The 17,366-nt window shown below is 38.5% G+C and overlaps 3 protein-coding genes across 4 annotated transcripts; 1 reads left to right on the top strand and 2 right to left on the bottom strand.

The window, feature by feature from the left end:
• The first annotated feature begins 8 nt into the window (after window positions 1–8).
• uqcr10 (ubiquinol-cytochrome c reductase, complex III subunit X) lies at window positions 9–734 on the top strand. Its single transcript, XM_023419595.2, is given in 3 exon segments — window positions 9–186; window positions 388–412; window positions 415–734. Coding segments are annotated over 3 exon segments (189 nt in total). The 5' UTR covers window positions 9–45; the 3' UTR covers window positions 438–734.
• Window positions 735–1,344: 610 nt separating this feature from the next.
• On the bottom strand, window positions 1,345–6,212 carry gal3st1b (galactose-3-O-sulfotransferase 1b). 2 transcript variants are annotated; one of them, XM_023419591.2, is made up of 3 exons: window positions 4,887–6,212; window positions 3,744–3,886; window positions 1,345–3,659 (listed from the first exon to the last, which is right to left on the bottom strand). In XM_023419591.2, the coding sequence occupies exons 2-3, from the start codon at window positions 3,863–3,865 to the stop codon at window positions 2,501–2,503; spliced, it is 1,281 nt and encodes a 426-aa protein (XP_023275359.1). In that variant the 5' UTR covers window positions 3,866–3,886; window positions 4,887–6,212; the 3' UTR covers window positions 1,345–2,500. The 2 variants fall into 2 exon arrangements, with proteins under 2 accessions (XP_023275359.1, XP_087033614.1); XM_087177488.1 differs by lacking the exon at window positions 4,887–6,212 and having other exon boundaries at window positions 3,744–4,880.
• A 97-nt stretch (window positions 6,213–6,309) lies between these two features.
• Window positions 6,310–16,230, bottom strand: prodha (proline dehydrogenase (oxidase) 1a). Its single transcript, XM_023419590.2, has 14 exons — window positions 15,811–16,230; window positions 15,061–15,269; window positions 13,329–13,363; window positions 12,419–12,568; window positions 12,177–12,241; window positions 11,560–11,676; window positions 11,296–11,375; window positions 10,972–11,053; window positions 10,139–10,231; window positions 9,803–9,949; window positions 9,492–9,667; window positions 9,306–9,404; window positions 8,922–9,010; window positions 6,310–8,101 (listed from the first exon to the last, which is right to left on the bottom strand). Exons 1-14 carry the CDS (start codon window positions 16,144–16,146, stop codon window positions 7,911–7,913), a joined length of 1,869 nt encoding a protein of 622 aa, XP_023275358.1. The 5' UTR covers window positions 16,147–16,230; the 3' UTR covers window positions 6,310–7,910.
• Between the last annotated feature and the right edge of the window lie 1,136 nt (window positions 16,231–17,366).

The following is a 17,366-nucleotide window of genomic DNA, read 5'->3' as shown; positions in this document are numbered from 1 at the left end:
ATTTGTTGCCGCGACATCCGGTCCTGCGCACACTCTTCCACCAACATGGCGCTGGCGAAGTCCGTCTACAACCTCCTCTTCAGGAGAACGTCTACTTTCGCTATAACCATCATGGTTGGAGCAGTCTTCTTTGAACGACTATTCGACCACGGCGGCGATGCCATTTATGAGCAAATGAACCATGGGGTAAGTGTGTCCGCTGGTTGTTTGGTGCTGCTCGTTTCATCCTGACCTTGTAAGCAGAGGGCGAAGCGCCGTTGACGTTAGCTAAGTTAGCTTAACGGCCTAGCTTACCGGCGTTTCATCGTCCTTAAACTGAACCCCATTTGTTGATACAATGTGTTTATTTGAAACTAACATTTTTTTTAAACCTGTGTTTTATTGTAGAAACTATGGAAACACATCAAACACAATTAGAGAACAAAGATGAGGAATAGGACGCGGCCCCAGGGTCATCTAAGGCTGAAGCGTAACTGTTGTCACACTTCCATCATCCATTCTTCCTGGAGTTCACACCTGTATCAATCAGCAGTCAACATGGACAATGTGCTCAAAGTCATGCCCCGGCTGGCAGCGGCTACCAGAGGAGCTGCGGGAGCTGAATGACTGTCCAGACCACCGTGAAGATGGAGCAATGGTTCCTGCCATTTCGTCCCCCCCTACGTTATTATATGTAATGCCTTCGTTCTCCCAGATTGTAAATGGTTAAATTAAACATGTGTTAATGTCTCACAGACTTTGCACTGTTTTTACTTATCATATCGTGTATTGCATGCATGGCTCAGTGCAGTTATTGTCAATACATATTGTTTAGATTAGTTGTACTATGACAGATTTTTGACCATACCAGTATATTCATAGGCATAGCCACATTATGTCACATGAACCTGTGTCAAGAGCTTTCATTTACAAATTAAACAAGTGTCTTGGTAAAGGGACATGGAAGAATTGCGTAATGCAGTTATTTCTGATAAAACTGAACATTTGTTCACTGCGTGTTTGCAAGCCTTTTCAAAATATGCAGTGGATGGATACTTGTTTCCTTTCAATTGAGCCACAGCTGTTTTTATAGGTTTTGATGTTTCTTTTATGTCGGAACACATTTCCTGCCCACTCATTTTTAAAGTATCACTATGGAGGTAAGAAACCAGTTAAGAAACATTGTCTCTCAGTTCAGATTTTCTTGTCCAGTGCTACTGCAAAAACAGTATTTGATGATGCAAAATGTTATATACACACACATTTACTTTATTATAAAGTTGCAAATGGAAAGACAGAAATAGCAAATGCTTCAGACTGATTTTGAGACCAAAATGCCACATACTAATGTAAGAAGCACTATGCTTGTTGTTACCATGTTTATTTGAAAATCCATTTATGACAAATGATATAACTTATACAGTAATAAAAATTACAAATTGTATTTACATAGCATATTAAAAAACAAGTAAGTTGCAACACATTTACAAAATAGGTGCCCGAGGCTGGCAAATCTCAAAGTTACTACTTTTGCTACAGTTTATTTAATCATTGATTTAAATAAATGATGATTCTCATGCCCACGCTGTACATAAGATCTCTGCAAATGGCTACCATATGTCTGCTGTATCAGCTTCAAGCACCTATAACAAATTATTTGTAACCCAGAAAGTGAATGGCCATGAGCCTGAATTGAAGTTAGAATGTACACAAAATACATTTTTAGCTTTTTGCATGCCATGAGAAACCATTATTACAGTGAACAATGAAAGACATCTTATGTAAACCATCAGAGCAAGATCAGATGAGGCCACAGCTGTTCAAATGCATTGCAAACAACTGCTTTTAAGTCTCAGGCCTTTAGATGGCACACTAGCACTTCCTGTCCTTTTGAATAATAGCAACTGTACTTTCAGCAACAATACAGCCGTAACTGGTCGTTCAGTCGTCGTGGTCACACCCTATTTCTAGCCTGAGACCACTGCAAGTACGTTATATCCCATAAAACATAAATTTTTCAGTCAGAAACACTTCAATCAAGCCAAATGCACTATATTTCTGAAACACTGAATATGTAACTCTTACCAAGGAAGTGAGCCTCAACTGTAGAGTTTTACTGATTTAGGTACAACATAGAGGAATATTGCTGTTCAAACATTAAGCCTGAATCCATTTTTAAAAAGAATGTAAACAGATGGTCTTGGCATTGTTTTGACATCATGCATAATTTTGAAAGATACAACAAAGAATTAAGGGCCCACTAGATGATGAATGGAGCTATCTGAGATAACAGTGACCCATCTGTAGGCCCATTTGGGAGTGGTAATAATTTAATGAATGTAACACCATCCAAATGCATCCAGGAATTCCGCTTCTAGGTGACAAATGTGACTTAACACTAAGGATGCATCATGTAAAAGAAAGTACTAAAACAAGAAAACATTTGCTGCAAGAAGGCACATACAGTACATGTTGAAGGATTGTTTTTGCTATATTGTTGCTGTAAATGTTTTAATCCAAATCAAACTGTAAAAATGGTATCTTTTATCCAACCCCATAGTCGAGTGAGCCACAGACTTACACCCAAATCTGTCAAGTACTGTATTTCCGGAGTGAGCATCTTTTCACAAACTGTCCTGAATTTGGGAGCAATATCTTTCTTCATGTTGTAACCCAGGATGGAAGACTCTCCAACCGGCTGCCAGGGCAGAAAACGACTGTTCTGAATCTTTTGGGCTTCAACTGCATTTCCCCCCTCGATACAGATTGCTTTCATCTCTGCATTTCTTCTCCTCAGCTCATTGACCTCCTTTTTCATTCGTTCTCTGCCATACCTTTCTATTTTGGCCCAGAAGGTAGCATTGAAGTGCTGATACAGTCTCCAGTCAGCCCCGTTCCACTCTAAAGCTTTGGCTCTGAACTCAGGGGTCAGTCGAGATACAGATGAACTCTTGCGAGCATTTAGCTTAAAATATATTATGTCCTCCATGGTCCAACAGAGTGTGTCCTTAAGCAGGATTAGAGACTCCTCAAAATATTCTGCTATGAGCACCAAATCAAAATGTTTTGATAAGTTATGAATGTCCCTCATGACACGAGGGTCATCAGCTTCAACGTTGTTATCAAAACCCAAGTCAAAAAAGAGCAGATTTCTAAGATAGAACGAGTTGTAAGCCTCAGCGCTGTAAAAGGTCTGAGGATTGTTTAGAAACTCTTCCAGTTTGTTATCTCCACTGATCCTCCACGTGAGAGGAACTGCTCTGTGATAATAATGGAAGGACGACTCAAACAGATCCACAGGGTCACGTAAGATGGTGATGTACATGGCATCCGGAGGCAGGAGCTTGGCGACTTCTCGGTGGTCAAAGCGCATGTGGTTACAAACAATATTGAAACAGTCTCCAGGCTTGTAGTCCTTCACCTGGGAGCACATGAAAGCCGATGGATAGAAGAAGTCATTGCGTCCATCAGGGAAGGCGAATTTAAGCTTGTGCTTTTCCCCAAATCGGAACAGGATGTTGAGTATAGTGCTACTAGCAGTTTTATGGGTCTTCATGAACATGATGTTGACTGCAGGGGAGCACTCTTCTGACTGGGATTTGGAGCGTTCAGAATGCGTGGTCACATTTTTCTTCGATAATACTGCCATGCTGAGAGGACACGTATCTTCCTGATAGCCCCTGTTAATATAATGATATAATAAGTATATGGATAAGTAAACTGACTAATCTCACCAAAATAATGCTTTTCTTTTAAATATTTACCTGATCTTCACTTGAGCTGGGTTCGTTAAACAGTACAGCACCAACATGATGTTGGTCAATAGAGCCCACAGAATCATCCCTCGTATTACAGGTGTGCACTTAGTTCCTTTGAGGCCAAACATGATTAAATCTCAAACAGGAGCCTGGAAGTGAAATAAGAGAGCATACATGAACTGAGAAAAACATTACTAATAAGGCTGTGAAGGTTTGATACACACCAGTCTGGATTTCACTTTGTAATTGTTGTGTTCGCATAGAACCAATTAGCAGCTATGCAAGGATCATAAACAGCCAAATGCCCTGCAGCAATTTATACACACAGGGCAACTAATTGGGGTATCCCTTACCTCACTTCATCCCTCTCTACAGCAGGGTAATTATTATGTACACACAAAAAGGCTTGACTTTAAATCATATGCAATCTATAGTATTTATCACTGCTGCAAATAAGCGGTTAAAGAAGAGAAGAGGTTAAAAGAAGAGGTTAAACAGCAGAATAAGAAAGGAAGATATTAAGTACAGATAATAAAGATAAGCAAAAAAACTGCTGAATCATTCTTTCTGTCAAATAGAGCCCTCATGTTTACACTTGAAACATGTTTATGGTTCTTAAATTTCTCACAACAAAAAGGAGTGATGGGACATTAAAGACCCAGTTTAGGTACAAGCTTCTTCTGACAGCACACTGTTCTCTTTAGGAAAAAACTAAATGAGAATGGCTAAAGATCAAACCTGGTTTCCAGCTGTTGACACTGGACAGATGCTCATTTACACTTTATAAAAGAATCATTCCAAAGAAATTCAAATAGGTGGTTTGATACGAAAAGGTGTGTCCTTGTGCACACCTGCTCTGACCTCTTATCTTAAACACTGATAGTCGTATGTGTAGTCCCTTTGTTACATTTGAGAATACTAGTTATGTGTAAGTCTCATAGAGAAGTTGTAGCAGATAATGAAAGTTTTCATTTCATTTTTATTAAAGCGTACACATTTGAAAGACGTCTTCGCTTGAAATAACAATTCTGTGCACCTATTATTCCCAATGATCAAAACAGCCAAAGTATGACTCAAGCAACAAATTAAAGAACAATACACCTGTGGAAGCAGCCCACAGTATGTGTGGAAGAAAAGAGGCTTCTTTACCTGCAGATGACAGCACTAGCGGTGTTGGGGATGAAGATTTTCTACAGGGTAAAAAGGAAACCCTCTATTGTTCAGCATGCTGCACACACTCTGAAGTCATATCTCATTGGCTTTGAAGAAGGAAACAAGGCAGATGTGAATGCTCCTCCCACAGGGTCTGAACTAGTTTGTAAAATAGGCCAGCACAGCTCTACATGACCATTCTAACACATTTGTAGTAGGACAAATCAGCTTTACAAACATGAAGTAGATCAAAGTTTACTTAAGTGTGTTGCAAATAGGCTGCTTTATGTTTTCAGAATTGGTTCTTCAGATGTGTTAAATTGAAGCCATTAGCCTATATTAGAATTTGTAGTAAGGTAATAGGTAATGTAGTTTGGCTATTATTATTCACGTCACTAGACCATGATTAATTAAGTCCCAGTTTATTTATTTCCCCTAAAATGCTGCTATATTTGCAGCATAATACCAACGCTTATTCACTTTGACGATATTTCCATAAACCTTATCGGCTTGCTTTTATTTGACTACATTTTACCATCATAACCCCTGCAGCAGCTCAGACAATACAAATGTGTTGGATGCACAGATAAAAATCATTTTCTTTTTTTCTGCTCAGAGGACTTGTTGTTCCAGTCAAGCGACTTAGAGTTGTGAACAGTGTGGGGTTACATTTTGTTAAAGTTTATCTGATAATAAGAACAACTGAGGACTGGGATCATATCTATACTTTAATGTATAATGTGCACTCATAGCAGTACAATAAAACACATTGTAATGTACATATTAGGCCCCAATAAAGATGTTTTAATAAAGTGTATGCTGTATATAACAACAAGCTGGATAGATAGATTTCATTTGGAGGGTTCTTTGCTCTTGTGACTCACTCAGAAACATTGTAGTCACAGGAGAGAGCACAGCTCTACCCAGCTGTGCGCTGTGTTGTGGGGCTGGCGGGATGTTTTTCTTTAATCTTTAGATACCTGGACGCAGGTGCCGCCTTAGCTGCTGCCAGCTTTGGCTGCAGCTGAATAAAATCTGATTCAGTAGGTCCCATCGATTTGGCACAGATAGCCCAGCGTCTGTGTGGCAAAGGCCAAAGTTGTTGAAGTCACTGACATCAGAATGCGTCAATTGGGACGATCAGATCTAGGTCACCACAAGATAAGAGCAGGGTTGCATCTACCAAATCTGCGGTTGCTTTAGTCAAGGCTGCCTACAGTGGCAGAAGTTGGAGTTTGGTAACTTTGAGGCAGCAACAGACTCTCTTCAAATATTATGTCAATCAATATGTAACCTTTGAGTTTCTAACTCCATAAATCCTCCCCAAATAACCAAGATACTTAACAGATGTTTGTATCTCAGTGTTGTTTAGGACTTCCACTTGCAATATTCAGTCTCAACAAGAATAAACACAACTCTGTTTTTTAAATTTACATTAACTGTATTTTATTACATTAATTACATATATTTTACAATTGTACAACATGTGACATGTAATGATAAAGTAGTCACGAGGAAACCAAACAAAAATTATGAGAAACATCAAATGCTTCAATTAAAACAAAATGTCTAATCAAAAACTTTTACTGTTACTATGTTAACAAGACATTAAAAACTGATTTGATTTCATTCATTTCTATTTGTTAAAACAGGAGCTCAAACCACTCAGAGAGGTTATTTTAATATCAACCCCAGACCAATAAAAGCAGCTTGTTTATGTACCATTGTAAATTAAAACTGATTGTTAATATTGTTGGTTGTGTTAGAATTATGACAGAGACTGGAACAAAAATGATATGACGGTTGTCAAACCGTATCGTATTGTGATGCTGTCACTCATTTGAGTTTTATGGGGCTGGTGTTTTTTTCCTTTTTATATCAATATTTCATGTATACATTAATATATACTGTAAAATGTAAGCATCAGAAATGCTGTGATAATCAGCTGCAGTGCAGGCCAACTTGATTTAGGACTATTAACTTTTGTCATGTCTCCAAAAACACCCTGTATATTTAATTTTTTCATTCAATCAAAAACAAGCTTTCAGACGGTCACTCTGGGCAAAACAGCTCTCAAAAGACTGATGCGCTATGGGCGGCAGCGAAACCAGAGATACTGACACAGCCAGTCCAGAAATCTTCCCTACAATATCAAACTGAATCGGCAGGCAGTTTCTCCTCCCATGCGGCTTATGCAACAGTGCAGGTGTTCTGAAAGTGGTTGGGTGCAGACTTCCATGAAAAATCACAGCAGTAACCATGGCATGTTTTTGGAACATTTTGGAGCAGAGCCCCTAAGTCTTTGATGAGCAGAAGATGTTCTTGTCTTCAAAGAAAAACTGAAGTCACAAACATCCCTTTGCTAAAATCAGTATGTTGCACAATAATTGAACAAATGACTTGTTAAAGTTGATCAGCAATAAACATACTAAAATATTTTACAATCCCGTTGGAGGAGTGTGCAGTAACAACAACAAAAACAAGTTGTACTGTAGCTGACTGCTTCCAGTTAATCTTGTGAAAACAATAATAAGGCACTTTTGAGTGACAGCTAAATACTTGCACTGAACAAAACATACAAAGAGGTTGTTTCATCATTTTACAAAAGCACATCACAGCTATTATATACAAGTAAGCCACCTTTGGTAACTGGACAAACTGTTTTAGCAGAATTGATTCTGGGGATTACCATGACCAGTTTTATGTTAAATAAACTGATCCTGAGACAAATACCAAACATCACTTCTTAATGGAGCAGCACATGTTTCACTACATGTATTATCATGGCAGTGTTTTAAACATTCTGTTATTATTCATACTGCTAAAAGGAAAAGAAAAATCCCATATCGCAACCAACTTTAAAATACCTGTCAGTGAAACTTTCTTTGATACTGAGCAGCATAAAAAGCAAAGGAAGGACATTAATCTCCCTCCTCTAGCAGCGGTTAGCAGGTACTGGTACAGTGAAGATGGTGGAATGCTTACAGAAGTACTCCAGTTAGTATGTCGTGGTCCTGCCATTCAGTAGACAGGCGTGTAGAAAATCTGACCACCCAGCACCCTGCGCTTCAGCTCCTTCCACAGCAGGCTGCGCTCTCTCTGGGACCCCTTCATGAAGCCACGGTTCTCTTGAGCACGACGAGACAGATAGGGAATGACCTCGTTGACTGGCCCATATGGAACATACTTGTAGACTGGGAAACCTGCTTGACCTGTTTTTAACACAGGGCAAAGGAATTCGTTTTGAAAGATCACCCAGTATCTCCACCATGTGTGTGTTTCATGTTATGACATGTCTGCAATGTATATCAACAGCATTCACATATGGATGTAGAAGAGAGATAGTCAGAACAGTTACGAGGCACATTAAATTTTCTTAATAAACTCAAAGTTAACAAGGTAGATATTCAACTGTGCTGATGGGAAAAATTGTGCAGTAGATTAAAGCATTTTCTTTCTTTTTTTTTTAATTCAAAAAGGAATTCATGATGAATACATATTGGATTAAGATAACACTGATATGTCCAAATGGGATGTTGATATTGGATATCAATTGATATGACAAGATCAAACCAGCCTTTATGTCTCACTAGTTTAAGAGATTGTGTCTCAGTCATCAGTGTCTGTCTCTTATTTGCAGGATTATATCCAGGAAGCTAACTAGTTTCACCTTAAAGAAAAACACGGGATTCTATCTATTGCTTTATGCTGTATCTACATGCAGTATACCATGTACAGTGCTACATCTGCTAACTGTCCAACAATATCAGGTGGTGACATGTTCATGTTTAGACCCATAGCGAGCGTCCCTCAAGTTAAGGACATTAAGAAATTGGAGTTGTTTGTTCCCAGGATATCTATAGATTGGATGGATCCTTTCTGAGGTCAGTGGCCGCCTGAGTATTGGAAAACGTACGTCTGCACAAACTATGTTTCAGTGGTACCTCAATGACCACATGACTGCGTGATGTAAGACTCTGTGATTCCATAACTTACTGTTGACTTTTAGTATCCGAGCTGAGCACAACATACCTAGTGGGAAGCTGATCTGGTCACACATGCCCAGCAGCTGTCCAAAGTAAACTTTATTCTCAGTGGGTGAAAGGCCCATCTCATTCATCCTGGAAAAAAAAAAAGAGAACCAGAAAAAAGGGCTGTTACATAATGAGAGTGTGGTATTTCACCACTGCTGTGGCAATGTCTTTCTGTAAATCCTATAATTGCTTTGGAAAGTTAACAAAGAATACGTTTCACTTGGAGCAATATCCTGGGCATTAGTTTAAACCATTAGGTTTAATCCTTAATGAATGAGAGGTTTAGGGCTTCCATGCATTTTAAAACTTTATCTGCACTTTGGCCTGTATGAAAAAACTCAAAGACAACAGAACGTCCGGCATGTACTGAGACAAAACGTACATTTCTAGGGTGAATTTCACTGTGTCCTCGTTGTGAGTTGCAACCATGATATTTGCTTTCCTGTTGTGTTCAATCTCCTCCAGCACGTACTCCAAACACCTGAACAAACAACAAGACAGATAGTTAAGATTAAGACACTTTCTGGCTGATCCACAATTATTGATAAGATAATAATTCAAGACTTACTTGTGATACATCCTGTTTGTGGCCTCATAGTCTGGGTTAATTGGGTCCTCATAGCCAATCTCCTCCGCCCTGGCTCTCTCCTGGTACATGTAGGCTCCACGGACCAGCTTGGCACCAAAGTACCAGCCCTCCCGCCGTGACAGCTCAATATCCACACTTACGTTGTCATAGGCTTCCTAAAAACATTGAATTGTTAAAAAAAACAAACGCACACACACAAATATGACAGATTAATACGCAACTCTGCATATTTAAATAATCAGTGGGGAAAATTGTCATAATAATCTGTCATGAGGAAACTGTAGTCTCACCTTGAGGTAACACTGGTAAGTGTTGAAAATGATTGGCTTTTCTGTATTGAATTTCCTCTGCATTTCCAGGGTCAGTCGACTAATAGCTGGCTGGAAGTACGTCTGCTCGGCATCCACCATTAGCCTTACCCCATTCTCCAAAGCATGCTGTAGCACACAAAGAGCATTTGCAGTTTAAATGGTTCTATACATGTAAGTGATCAATCTACACAAGAGAAATCAGCAAAACAATTCATTTCTGAACCAGGCCTTTCATTGTACAATACAGCTGTATAGTGCTCTGTATTTCTTCTTACTTATTTAATAAAAGCTTTTTTTTTGTTTGAGGTTCCTCACCTTGGCGAGAACGTCCACTCTCTGCAGCATTCTCTTCATCTGCCTCTCTTCCTCAGTTGTAAACTTTTTCAACAAAGGCTCCAGCTGGCCGGTCTGCACAACCAACACACAAAACATTGACTCATTTGGCATTTGCTTTCTTCGTGATAACAGTAAATCCACAAACTTTATCTACATGTGACAGGCATGGCAGAAGTTAGGTGGGCAGATCCGCAGCGAGAGCAGGGTTACTGCCTCCGCTATTTTGTCCTGTGTCCCACCCTCAAACTGAAACAAAAAGAGTTTCTAAACTGACCTCGGCCACCAGTTGCCACATTAACAAGTTCACATAAACTCCATTTATACCAACACTGCAAAAATGTGCAGTGTAAATCATTAGTGCAAACTGTTTACTTGGGGAATAAGATATAAGTTGCACCAGCAAGTTGTTATCTTGTGAGAGGAGGATCGATTTATTCTTCCCACTAAAGTCCAGGTTCTGAGGCGGAAACAATAACAATAATAATGTTGTCTGGCCTACATAGGTTTTGCTTATTTGTTGTTTACAACACTATCTGTCTATGAGACCATTAACTTTAAATTCAAATTTTCTATAAAATGCAGCAGTCTGACATGTATGTAATGTTCAGGAAGTATGTTGTTTTTTGTCACTTGTGATGATCAGCAGAAAATGAAGACCTGCTATCACTTCTGAGGCCTTCTTTGTTTTAATTGCACAGCTCACAGCGAACATGAGAAACGGCCGATCTATACCACATGCAGTCCACATTTCTTCCCCTGACCCCTTTAAGAGTCTGGGCTCTCCACTTAATATTTACATGACAACGACTCACCTCAAGGTTTGGCACCATAAGCAGGTTGGAGATTTTTGTTGTGTCGTTTATTAAACTGTTCCAGTCCAGCAGATCTATTGTTCTGAAAAGAAGATGTAGGGAAATTTAAATATGTAAAATTTTAGCCTTCAGAATATTTCAAACCACAGGTCCTTTGATACATGTCTGTGTGTAATTACCATTTCAAGCTAAACATCTGCTTTCCTGTTGATTTAACAAGGCTTCAAGAACTTAAGGCCAGAGACTCAAACATCAAACATACATACATATAAAAGTATGACTGTGTATTGTTGTTATCATGGCACTAATGAGTGACCAACTTACCCGGACAAACCCAGCTTCTCTCCACTGAACCAGTTTGCAATGTCATCCTTGGCTCCAACACCCATCTTAATCAAACTTTCCTATGAAGAAATATTTCAGTGATTAAAAACAAATATATACATATATTGCATGATATGGCATTAAGAGTCATGGACGCTTAAATGCAGATAAAGTGTATCTTGTAAACTAAAAAGGATTTGAGTGTAGCAGTTATGCATGAGCATGTATGAACCTGCTTTAGACTTTGCTGAGGGCTACACACACCTTGAGTTGTTCCAGCTCCAGTTTTTGTTCCAAAACCATCATTTCAGATTTTCCCTGCTGAGCTGCGAGGAAGTTGAAGAACTGTCTCCATTTAACCAGGACTTCTGAAAACTGGAGCTGTTTAAACACAGAGCAAACCGTTAAGTATCAAGTGATATTATTGCTTTTGAATATTATGATGGGGCTAAGCAGTACACATCAGTATTTTATTCACAGAAAAGAATTTACATAATCACACCTCTTGCTCACTGTCAACTGATACTTTTCACACATACTTTCAGTTTGTATGAGAAAGTTAAGCCAGAGACACTGAGGTGTGAAACAAAGCTTTCCTTAAACCTGACTACAAGTTCACTGATAACAATGAAGGGTTCGGCTCAGGTTTGTACACAGTAATGTGAATTCATGATTGTACTAATCTGTTGGCACTGACTCAAAACCATAAAGAGATAGATAAACGGCTAATGTTATATTTCCCCATTACTCACACTTATGTTGATCTCGTGCCAATACAAAGGTTGTTAGTGTTAGATCTGGCACCACTGTCACCAAAATCATTATCTAAATTCTGTAACATTAACTTTAGATTCATATTGAAGACGTGAAGTTGAACTTACAAGGAAGTGTGGGCGTCCCAGGGCTGTCATTTTGATAGCAGAAAATCCATCAGCAGAGGCTCCGCCTGAAATTGGTAACAAGTTTTTAGTCACTTGATGCTGTATAATTCTCCACCTTATTTTAATGTTATTCAACCCTGCCATTAATACAGCTAATAAACTTTTTGTATAATCTTTATATAATAACCAAAACCTAACTAACATATCATGTTTCTCATTTGCTTCGACAGAAACCTACTTACCGGAGGCTTTAATGCAGTTTATGAATGTCTCCATTTGGTTGTCACATTTGGCCTCATCTGCATAGAAATATGTACGAGCACTGATAACCCCCCCACGTCTGTCCCCAAACTGACGATGAGCCTTATATTTCTTCTCACGATGAACAGCATCTGGAGTGAGAAAAAAGATGAACATTAGCTGCCTGACTAGGTAAAAAAAAAAACAAAAGAAGAAAAAAAAAAGACTAAATTTGTGGTTATGACGACAAATATTAATTGGTAGCTAAACACAGAATACATTTTCAGAGACACTATTAACATTTTCAAGATATTAAAAGTAGCTACTCTTTATTCTACATCTTGACAAAGTCAGTCCCACAAGCTTTTATTTTGGATGCAGTGCAATTATTTTTTTATGTCACAATAAATTCATCACAAGCAAATGAACAGCAATCCTCAAAATAATCTCGAATTCCTGTCTAAATGTGTAACTTCCCATGAATGACAGATGCACATAGTGCCAGAAAGAGTAATACTAACAGTATTAAGGAATTCATATTGTTATTGAAAAATTTAAAGTCTTATGATTTCCAAACAAGACCAGAGAAAGCAATAGTAGTTGAATGATGCACTTGCGTCTCAAATATCAACCCTGTGACACAAACTCGCTGCCCCCACTGGACGGAACATTTCATACCCCTCTAGATCCAGCTATAACCAGTACTATCCAGGCTGCACTGCATGGCTGCACAACTAGACATACCGATCCTGACATATGACATGGACTTGTGTTGCGTTCAGGCCAAGACGAAGCAGCAACTGAATATCAAAGCAAACCAGTAGTTCAGTCTTGCCACTACCAGTCGTGCCTGTTAGTTACATTACATTAAATGTAACACAAAATAAAGTTATTTCCAAATGATATACACACCTGGACTTTCTTTCTCTGCCTCAGAAACACATGAACTGAAAAAGAAGAGATTGGCGTTAGAGCAGCAAAAACCACTGTTATTACACCCACCTAAAGCATTTTAATTGTGGATTCAATGTATGGAAAATAGGTTATACTGCCAGTACTGTCTTGTACTATCAGACTCCAAGGATAATCTAACAATTCTTATGTCACTTTCAGTTCAGTTATTCAAAAAACATTATGTGATCCATAAACACAGGGAGATCTAAAGATTTTCCTATTACGACCTAAAGAGACTAGATTTTGAAATATAGAAAAGCAAAGAAAAAGTTTGTCTGAAATGTTGAGGAAAGGCAAATGTTTTTCTTTCACATGTCATTTTAACCAGTCTAGCTGAGACCTTTCCATGCAATTTTAATGACTTCTTTTCCTAGACATGTTGTGACATTCATAGAGAGTCTTGAAAAAGATAATAAGTCTAAATCAAAAAAATATACTTGGATTTAGTTTAGCATGTGTATGTTGGTACTCAGTAAGGTAATCCTGAGTTAAACATAAGCTTATTTCCTCCTCAGGGGGAAATTACATAACACTTCCGTGTCTGTGTGTTCTTGCCGTATGAAGGGATCGAGCACATTACTCTAAAAGGCTGGCAGCCTTTTCATGAGGCACAGCCCCTGTGGAATAACCAGCTCAACCTATCAGAAGAGAGGGGTCTGCTCCAGCCGACCAATAGAGGAGAAGCACTGTTGTGCTACTAGAGATCAAATAAAACACATGAGGTTTCGATTACAGTCTGTTTATATGGCGGAAACATCCGCCAGATCACGCGACTCGTGAATTTGATAAGAACCTTAACAGAAGCCAGACATAAAGGAATATTTTAGACACTATGTTCTGTATGTAAAGGAGCTTAAGGATAATTCGCAGTGGGACAACATACAGTATAATTCAGACATCTCAATTTCACAGAGTGTGATACTAAACTGGTTTGCCCAAACTTTTCACCTGTTTTATGTTTTGAACAGTGAATTACCCGTTACCATCGTATTCTATCCACCTGCATCATAGTTGGTTCAAACTGCTAGGAGGACCAAGGGAAAATTGAGTTTTGGGCCCTATAATATCTGCTACGCACAGAGCACACTATCATAAATGCTTTGGTATAAAAGGCAATGACTAAAATTACAACTACTGATTTTACTTACTTACTTCACTATCAAACAACTCAGTATAATAGACATGAACACACTTTTATTTGTCTTTCGTTTGAATCTTTATAATGACACTGCTGTAAAACTTTTATTTTTGGAAATCTGTTCATTGCAAACGTTTTCTTTTATTTTGGTGTGCAATGTGCAGGTCCTACTGCAATCATGCATGGGGTGGTGGAAAGTCCCCTTTTTAAATGGCAATTCAAGTTTTTCAAGTTTCTCCCACTTTCCCAGGAGAGCACGGGCCAGGTGAACAACCTCTGTTGTTGTAGCGCAGTTACACCCCTTGGCCAAATATCATGAGTAACACTTCTCATGATATTGGGCCAGGCTTCATGATTTATTATGTTATGCAACTTAAACAACTCCTTATGTAGTTCACATATAGCATATATTAAAGTTGAAATACTGATTAATTGTGGTTTAAAGCTTTAGCACAATATTTCATAATTTATGAAATATACAGACCAATAATGAGAAAAAAGCTGCATTGTTGTAGCTAAACTCCTGCTCTGTCAGATGTCTCCAATACTTACTCCATTTCTTTCTTCTCTGCCTCCTCTTGTGTCAAGTCCTCTTCAACACTGTAGTCTAAAACTGCCCCCACGCCGAAGGCCTGATTCTTCTGAATTAAAGGTTTGATGGTGTTGTGGTCTTCCCCTGCCACAAATTGACCATAGAAGGTCATCTTCATCATCTTCTCAAACATCCACTGACCAAGCAGCTTCTTACTCAGCTCCATCAACTGATAACAAACAAAGCAAGAACAAAATGTAGTTGTACATCAGTGGTTTGTTGTTCAGTGCCATTATAATACCCCACCCCCCTCAGTCCATTAGATAATAGGACTGAATGTCTTTTTCCTTCAAAGTCAAGAGGAGATTTAAACAAGGACACATTGATCTAATTTGGTGCCATAAATATACTAGAACTCTTTATAGTGATATAACAGATATATTATATTGGAATTTTGATCATTTCTAAACTATCAGTTTGAAATAGGAATATTACAGTAGAAAATAAAGTAATAACAATAATAATAATAATAATAATAATAATCTTCATTTGTATAGCACCTTTCTAAATGTTACAAGGTGCTTGTACAAGCAAGACACAATAAAGTTAAAAACATTTAAAACAACATAATGCAAATGGAGAATACCAGGAGAGTGGAAGCTGTGCCAAAGCAAAACCGATCACAATATAAATTTGCCAAATGTGACTCATTAAGAGTTGATAAATGCTATTACTTTTTAAAACGAAAGAAAACGTCTCAGATAACTCACCTCACTGTTCTTTTCAACGAGCAGGTCAATCGTACAAAGCTTGAAGACCAGCAGACTTCGGAGCAGGTCAATGTTACCCTTACTTTTGTAGGCTTCTTGAGTGTTGTCGAAGTCGATGTGGATTTTATTCAACTGTGTGTTTGCACCAGTTTTTATTTTCTGGCAGAATTCAATCGGCACAGTTTCTACCACGGGGCACCCACCCATCTGTTCTTTCTCTTCTTGAGTTTTGGTGGATGCAAGTGTTGATCGACATCTCCCAGATGAAATGCGAATTTTCCCGACATTGCTCGAGTTTGCTCTAACAAGAGCAGCTACGAACTTAGTGTACGGCATGACTTCCTTTCTTTTCCCTTTCTGAAAACGATAAGCTTCCTCACCGCCCCGTGCAAAAGCTTTTTTGATGCTGCGTGGAGAGCGCGCTCTGGGCCGTTAAAATCACCTCGCGCTGAGGGGGCGGTGCCTCACTTGTTATGTCATGCTGCCTGACATCACATCTGAACTATAGATGTGAGCACAAGGCGGTCGTTGTCGCACTTTACCTGGAAGTCTCCCTAGTAAGGTACATGCAAGTTTAATTTCGGACTTTATGGCTCCTTGTACTCCATTTACTGACTTCACAAATACACTGTACTCATATATAGATAGATGGACTGTTCCATCAAATGTAAATAGTCTAGATGTTTTGTGCATCATTTCATACACATTTACTCAAAATTCAGTCTGACATGTTTGGTATGTTTGGAAATTTGGGCTCTCCATCAGGATTTTAAATGAAACCTCTGGATATGAATAAATGTTTCTGATTAATATTTTGTCTCTCCTGTAGGACCCTGATCCTTTCAATAAAATGTAATGCCCCTCCACACAAAAATGAACATTACATTTTTCACATGGGTAGTAATCGCATTGTATTGCAGTATGTCTACTCTATATTGAATGTAAGACAGTAAGTAAAGCTCATTTGTATAGCACCTTTCACAGATACGAAATCAAAGTGCTTCACATCTATAAAAAAGAACAAAAGTTCCAAACACAGATGGGGAAATGGGCCAATAAAAAGCAATTAAAATAAAATGGAGTGGCTGAATAAAAATTCAGCTGCTTCATAAAGATATCAATACAGCAGTATTCTTTATTTATTCTTTATTTATTCTTTATCTCGTCTTCGTTTATCTCTCGGCATTTGACCTCGTCATCACAAGCAAAAGGAGGAAGAGTAGCGCTGACCACAGAGATGTCAGAGGAGTCTGTCTCAGCAGCAACACTCCTCATACCATTAAACACAATTCTTAAACTTCTATGGTTATGTTGAAGATAAGTAGAAGATAAGAAGATAAGAAGATACTACTTTATGTTTGGAATTAGTTTTTCAGGAGCAATTAGAAGAACTTCTGCCTTATTTGCATTTCACTGAGAGCAGCTGTCAGCCATCCAAATCTTCATCCAAACACTCATTTAAAATGAACAATTGTTTACTCTCATTAGGCTTAAAGGAGACACAACTGTATGTCAGTGGCATAAAAATGATAAGAGATGCAACTATAATTGCTAAT

Source organism: Seriola lalandi, unplaced genomic scaffold, assembly GCF_002814215.2.
Source record: "Seriola lalandi dorsalis isolate HSWRI2012SDOR001 ecotype SW California unplaced genomic scaffold, Sedor1 jcf7180002054606, whole genome shotgun sequence".
NCBI classification, from domain to species: Eukaryota; Metazoa; Chordata; class Actinopteri; order Carangiformes; family Carangidae; genus Seriola; species Seriola lalandi.
This window is presented reverse-complemented; position numbering and strand designations above follow the sequence as displayed.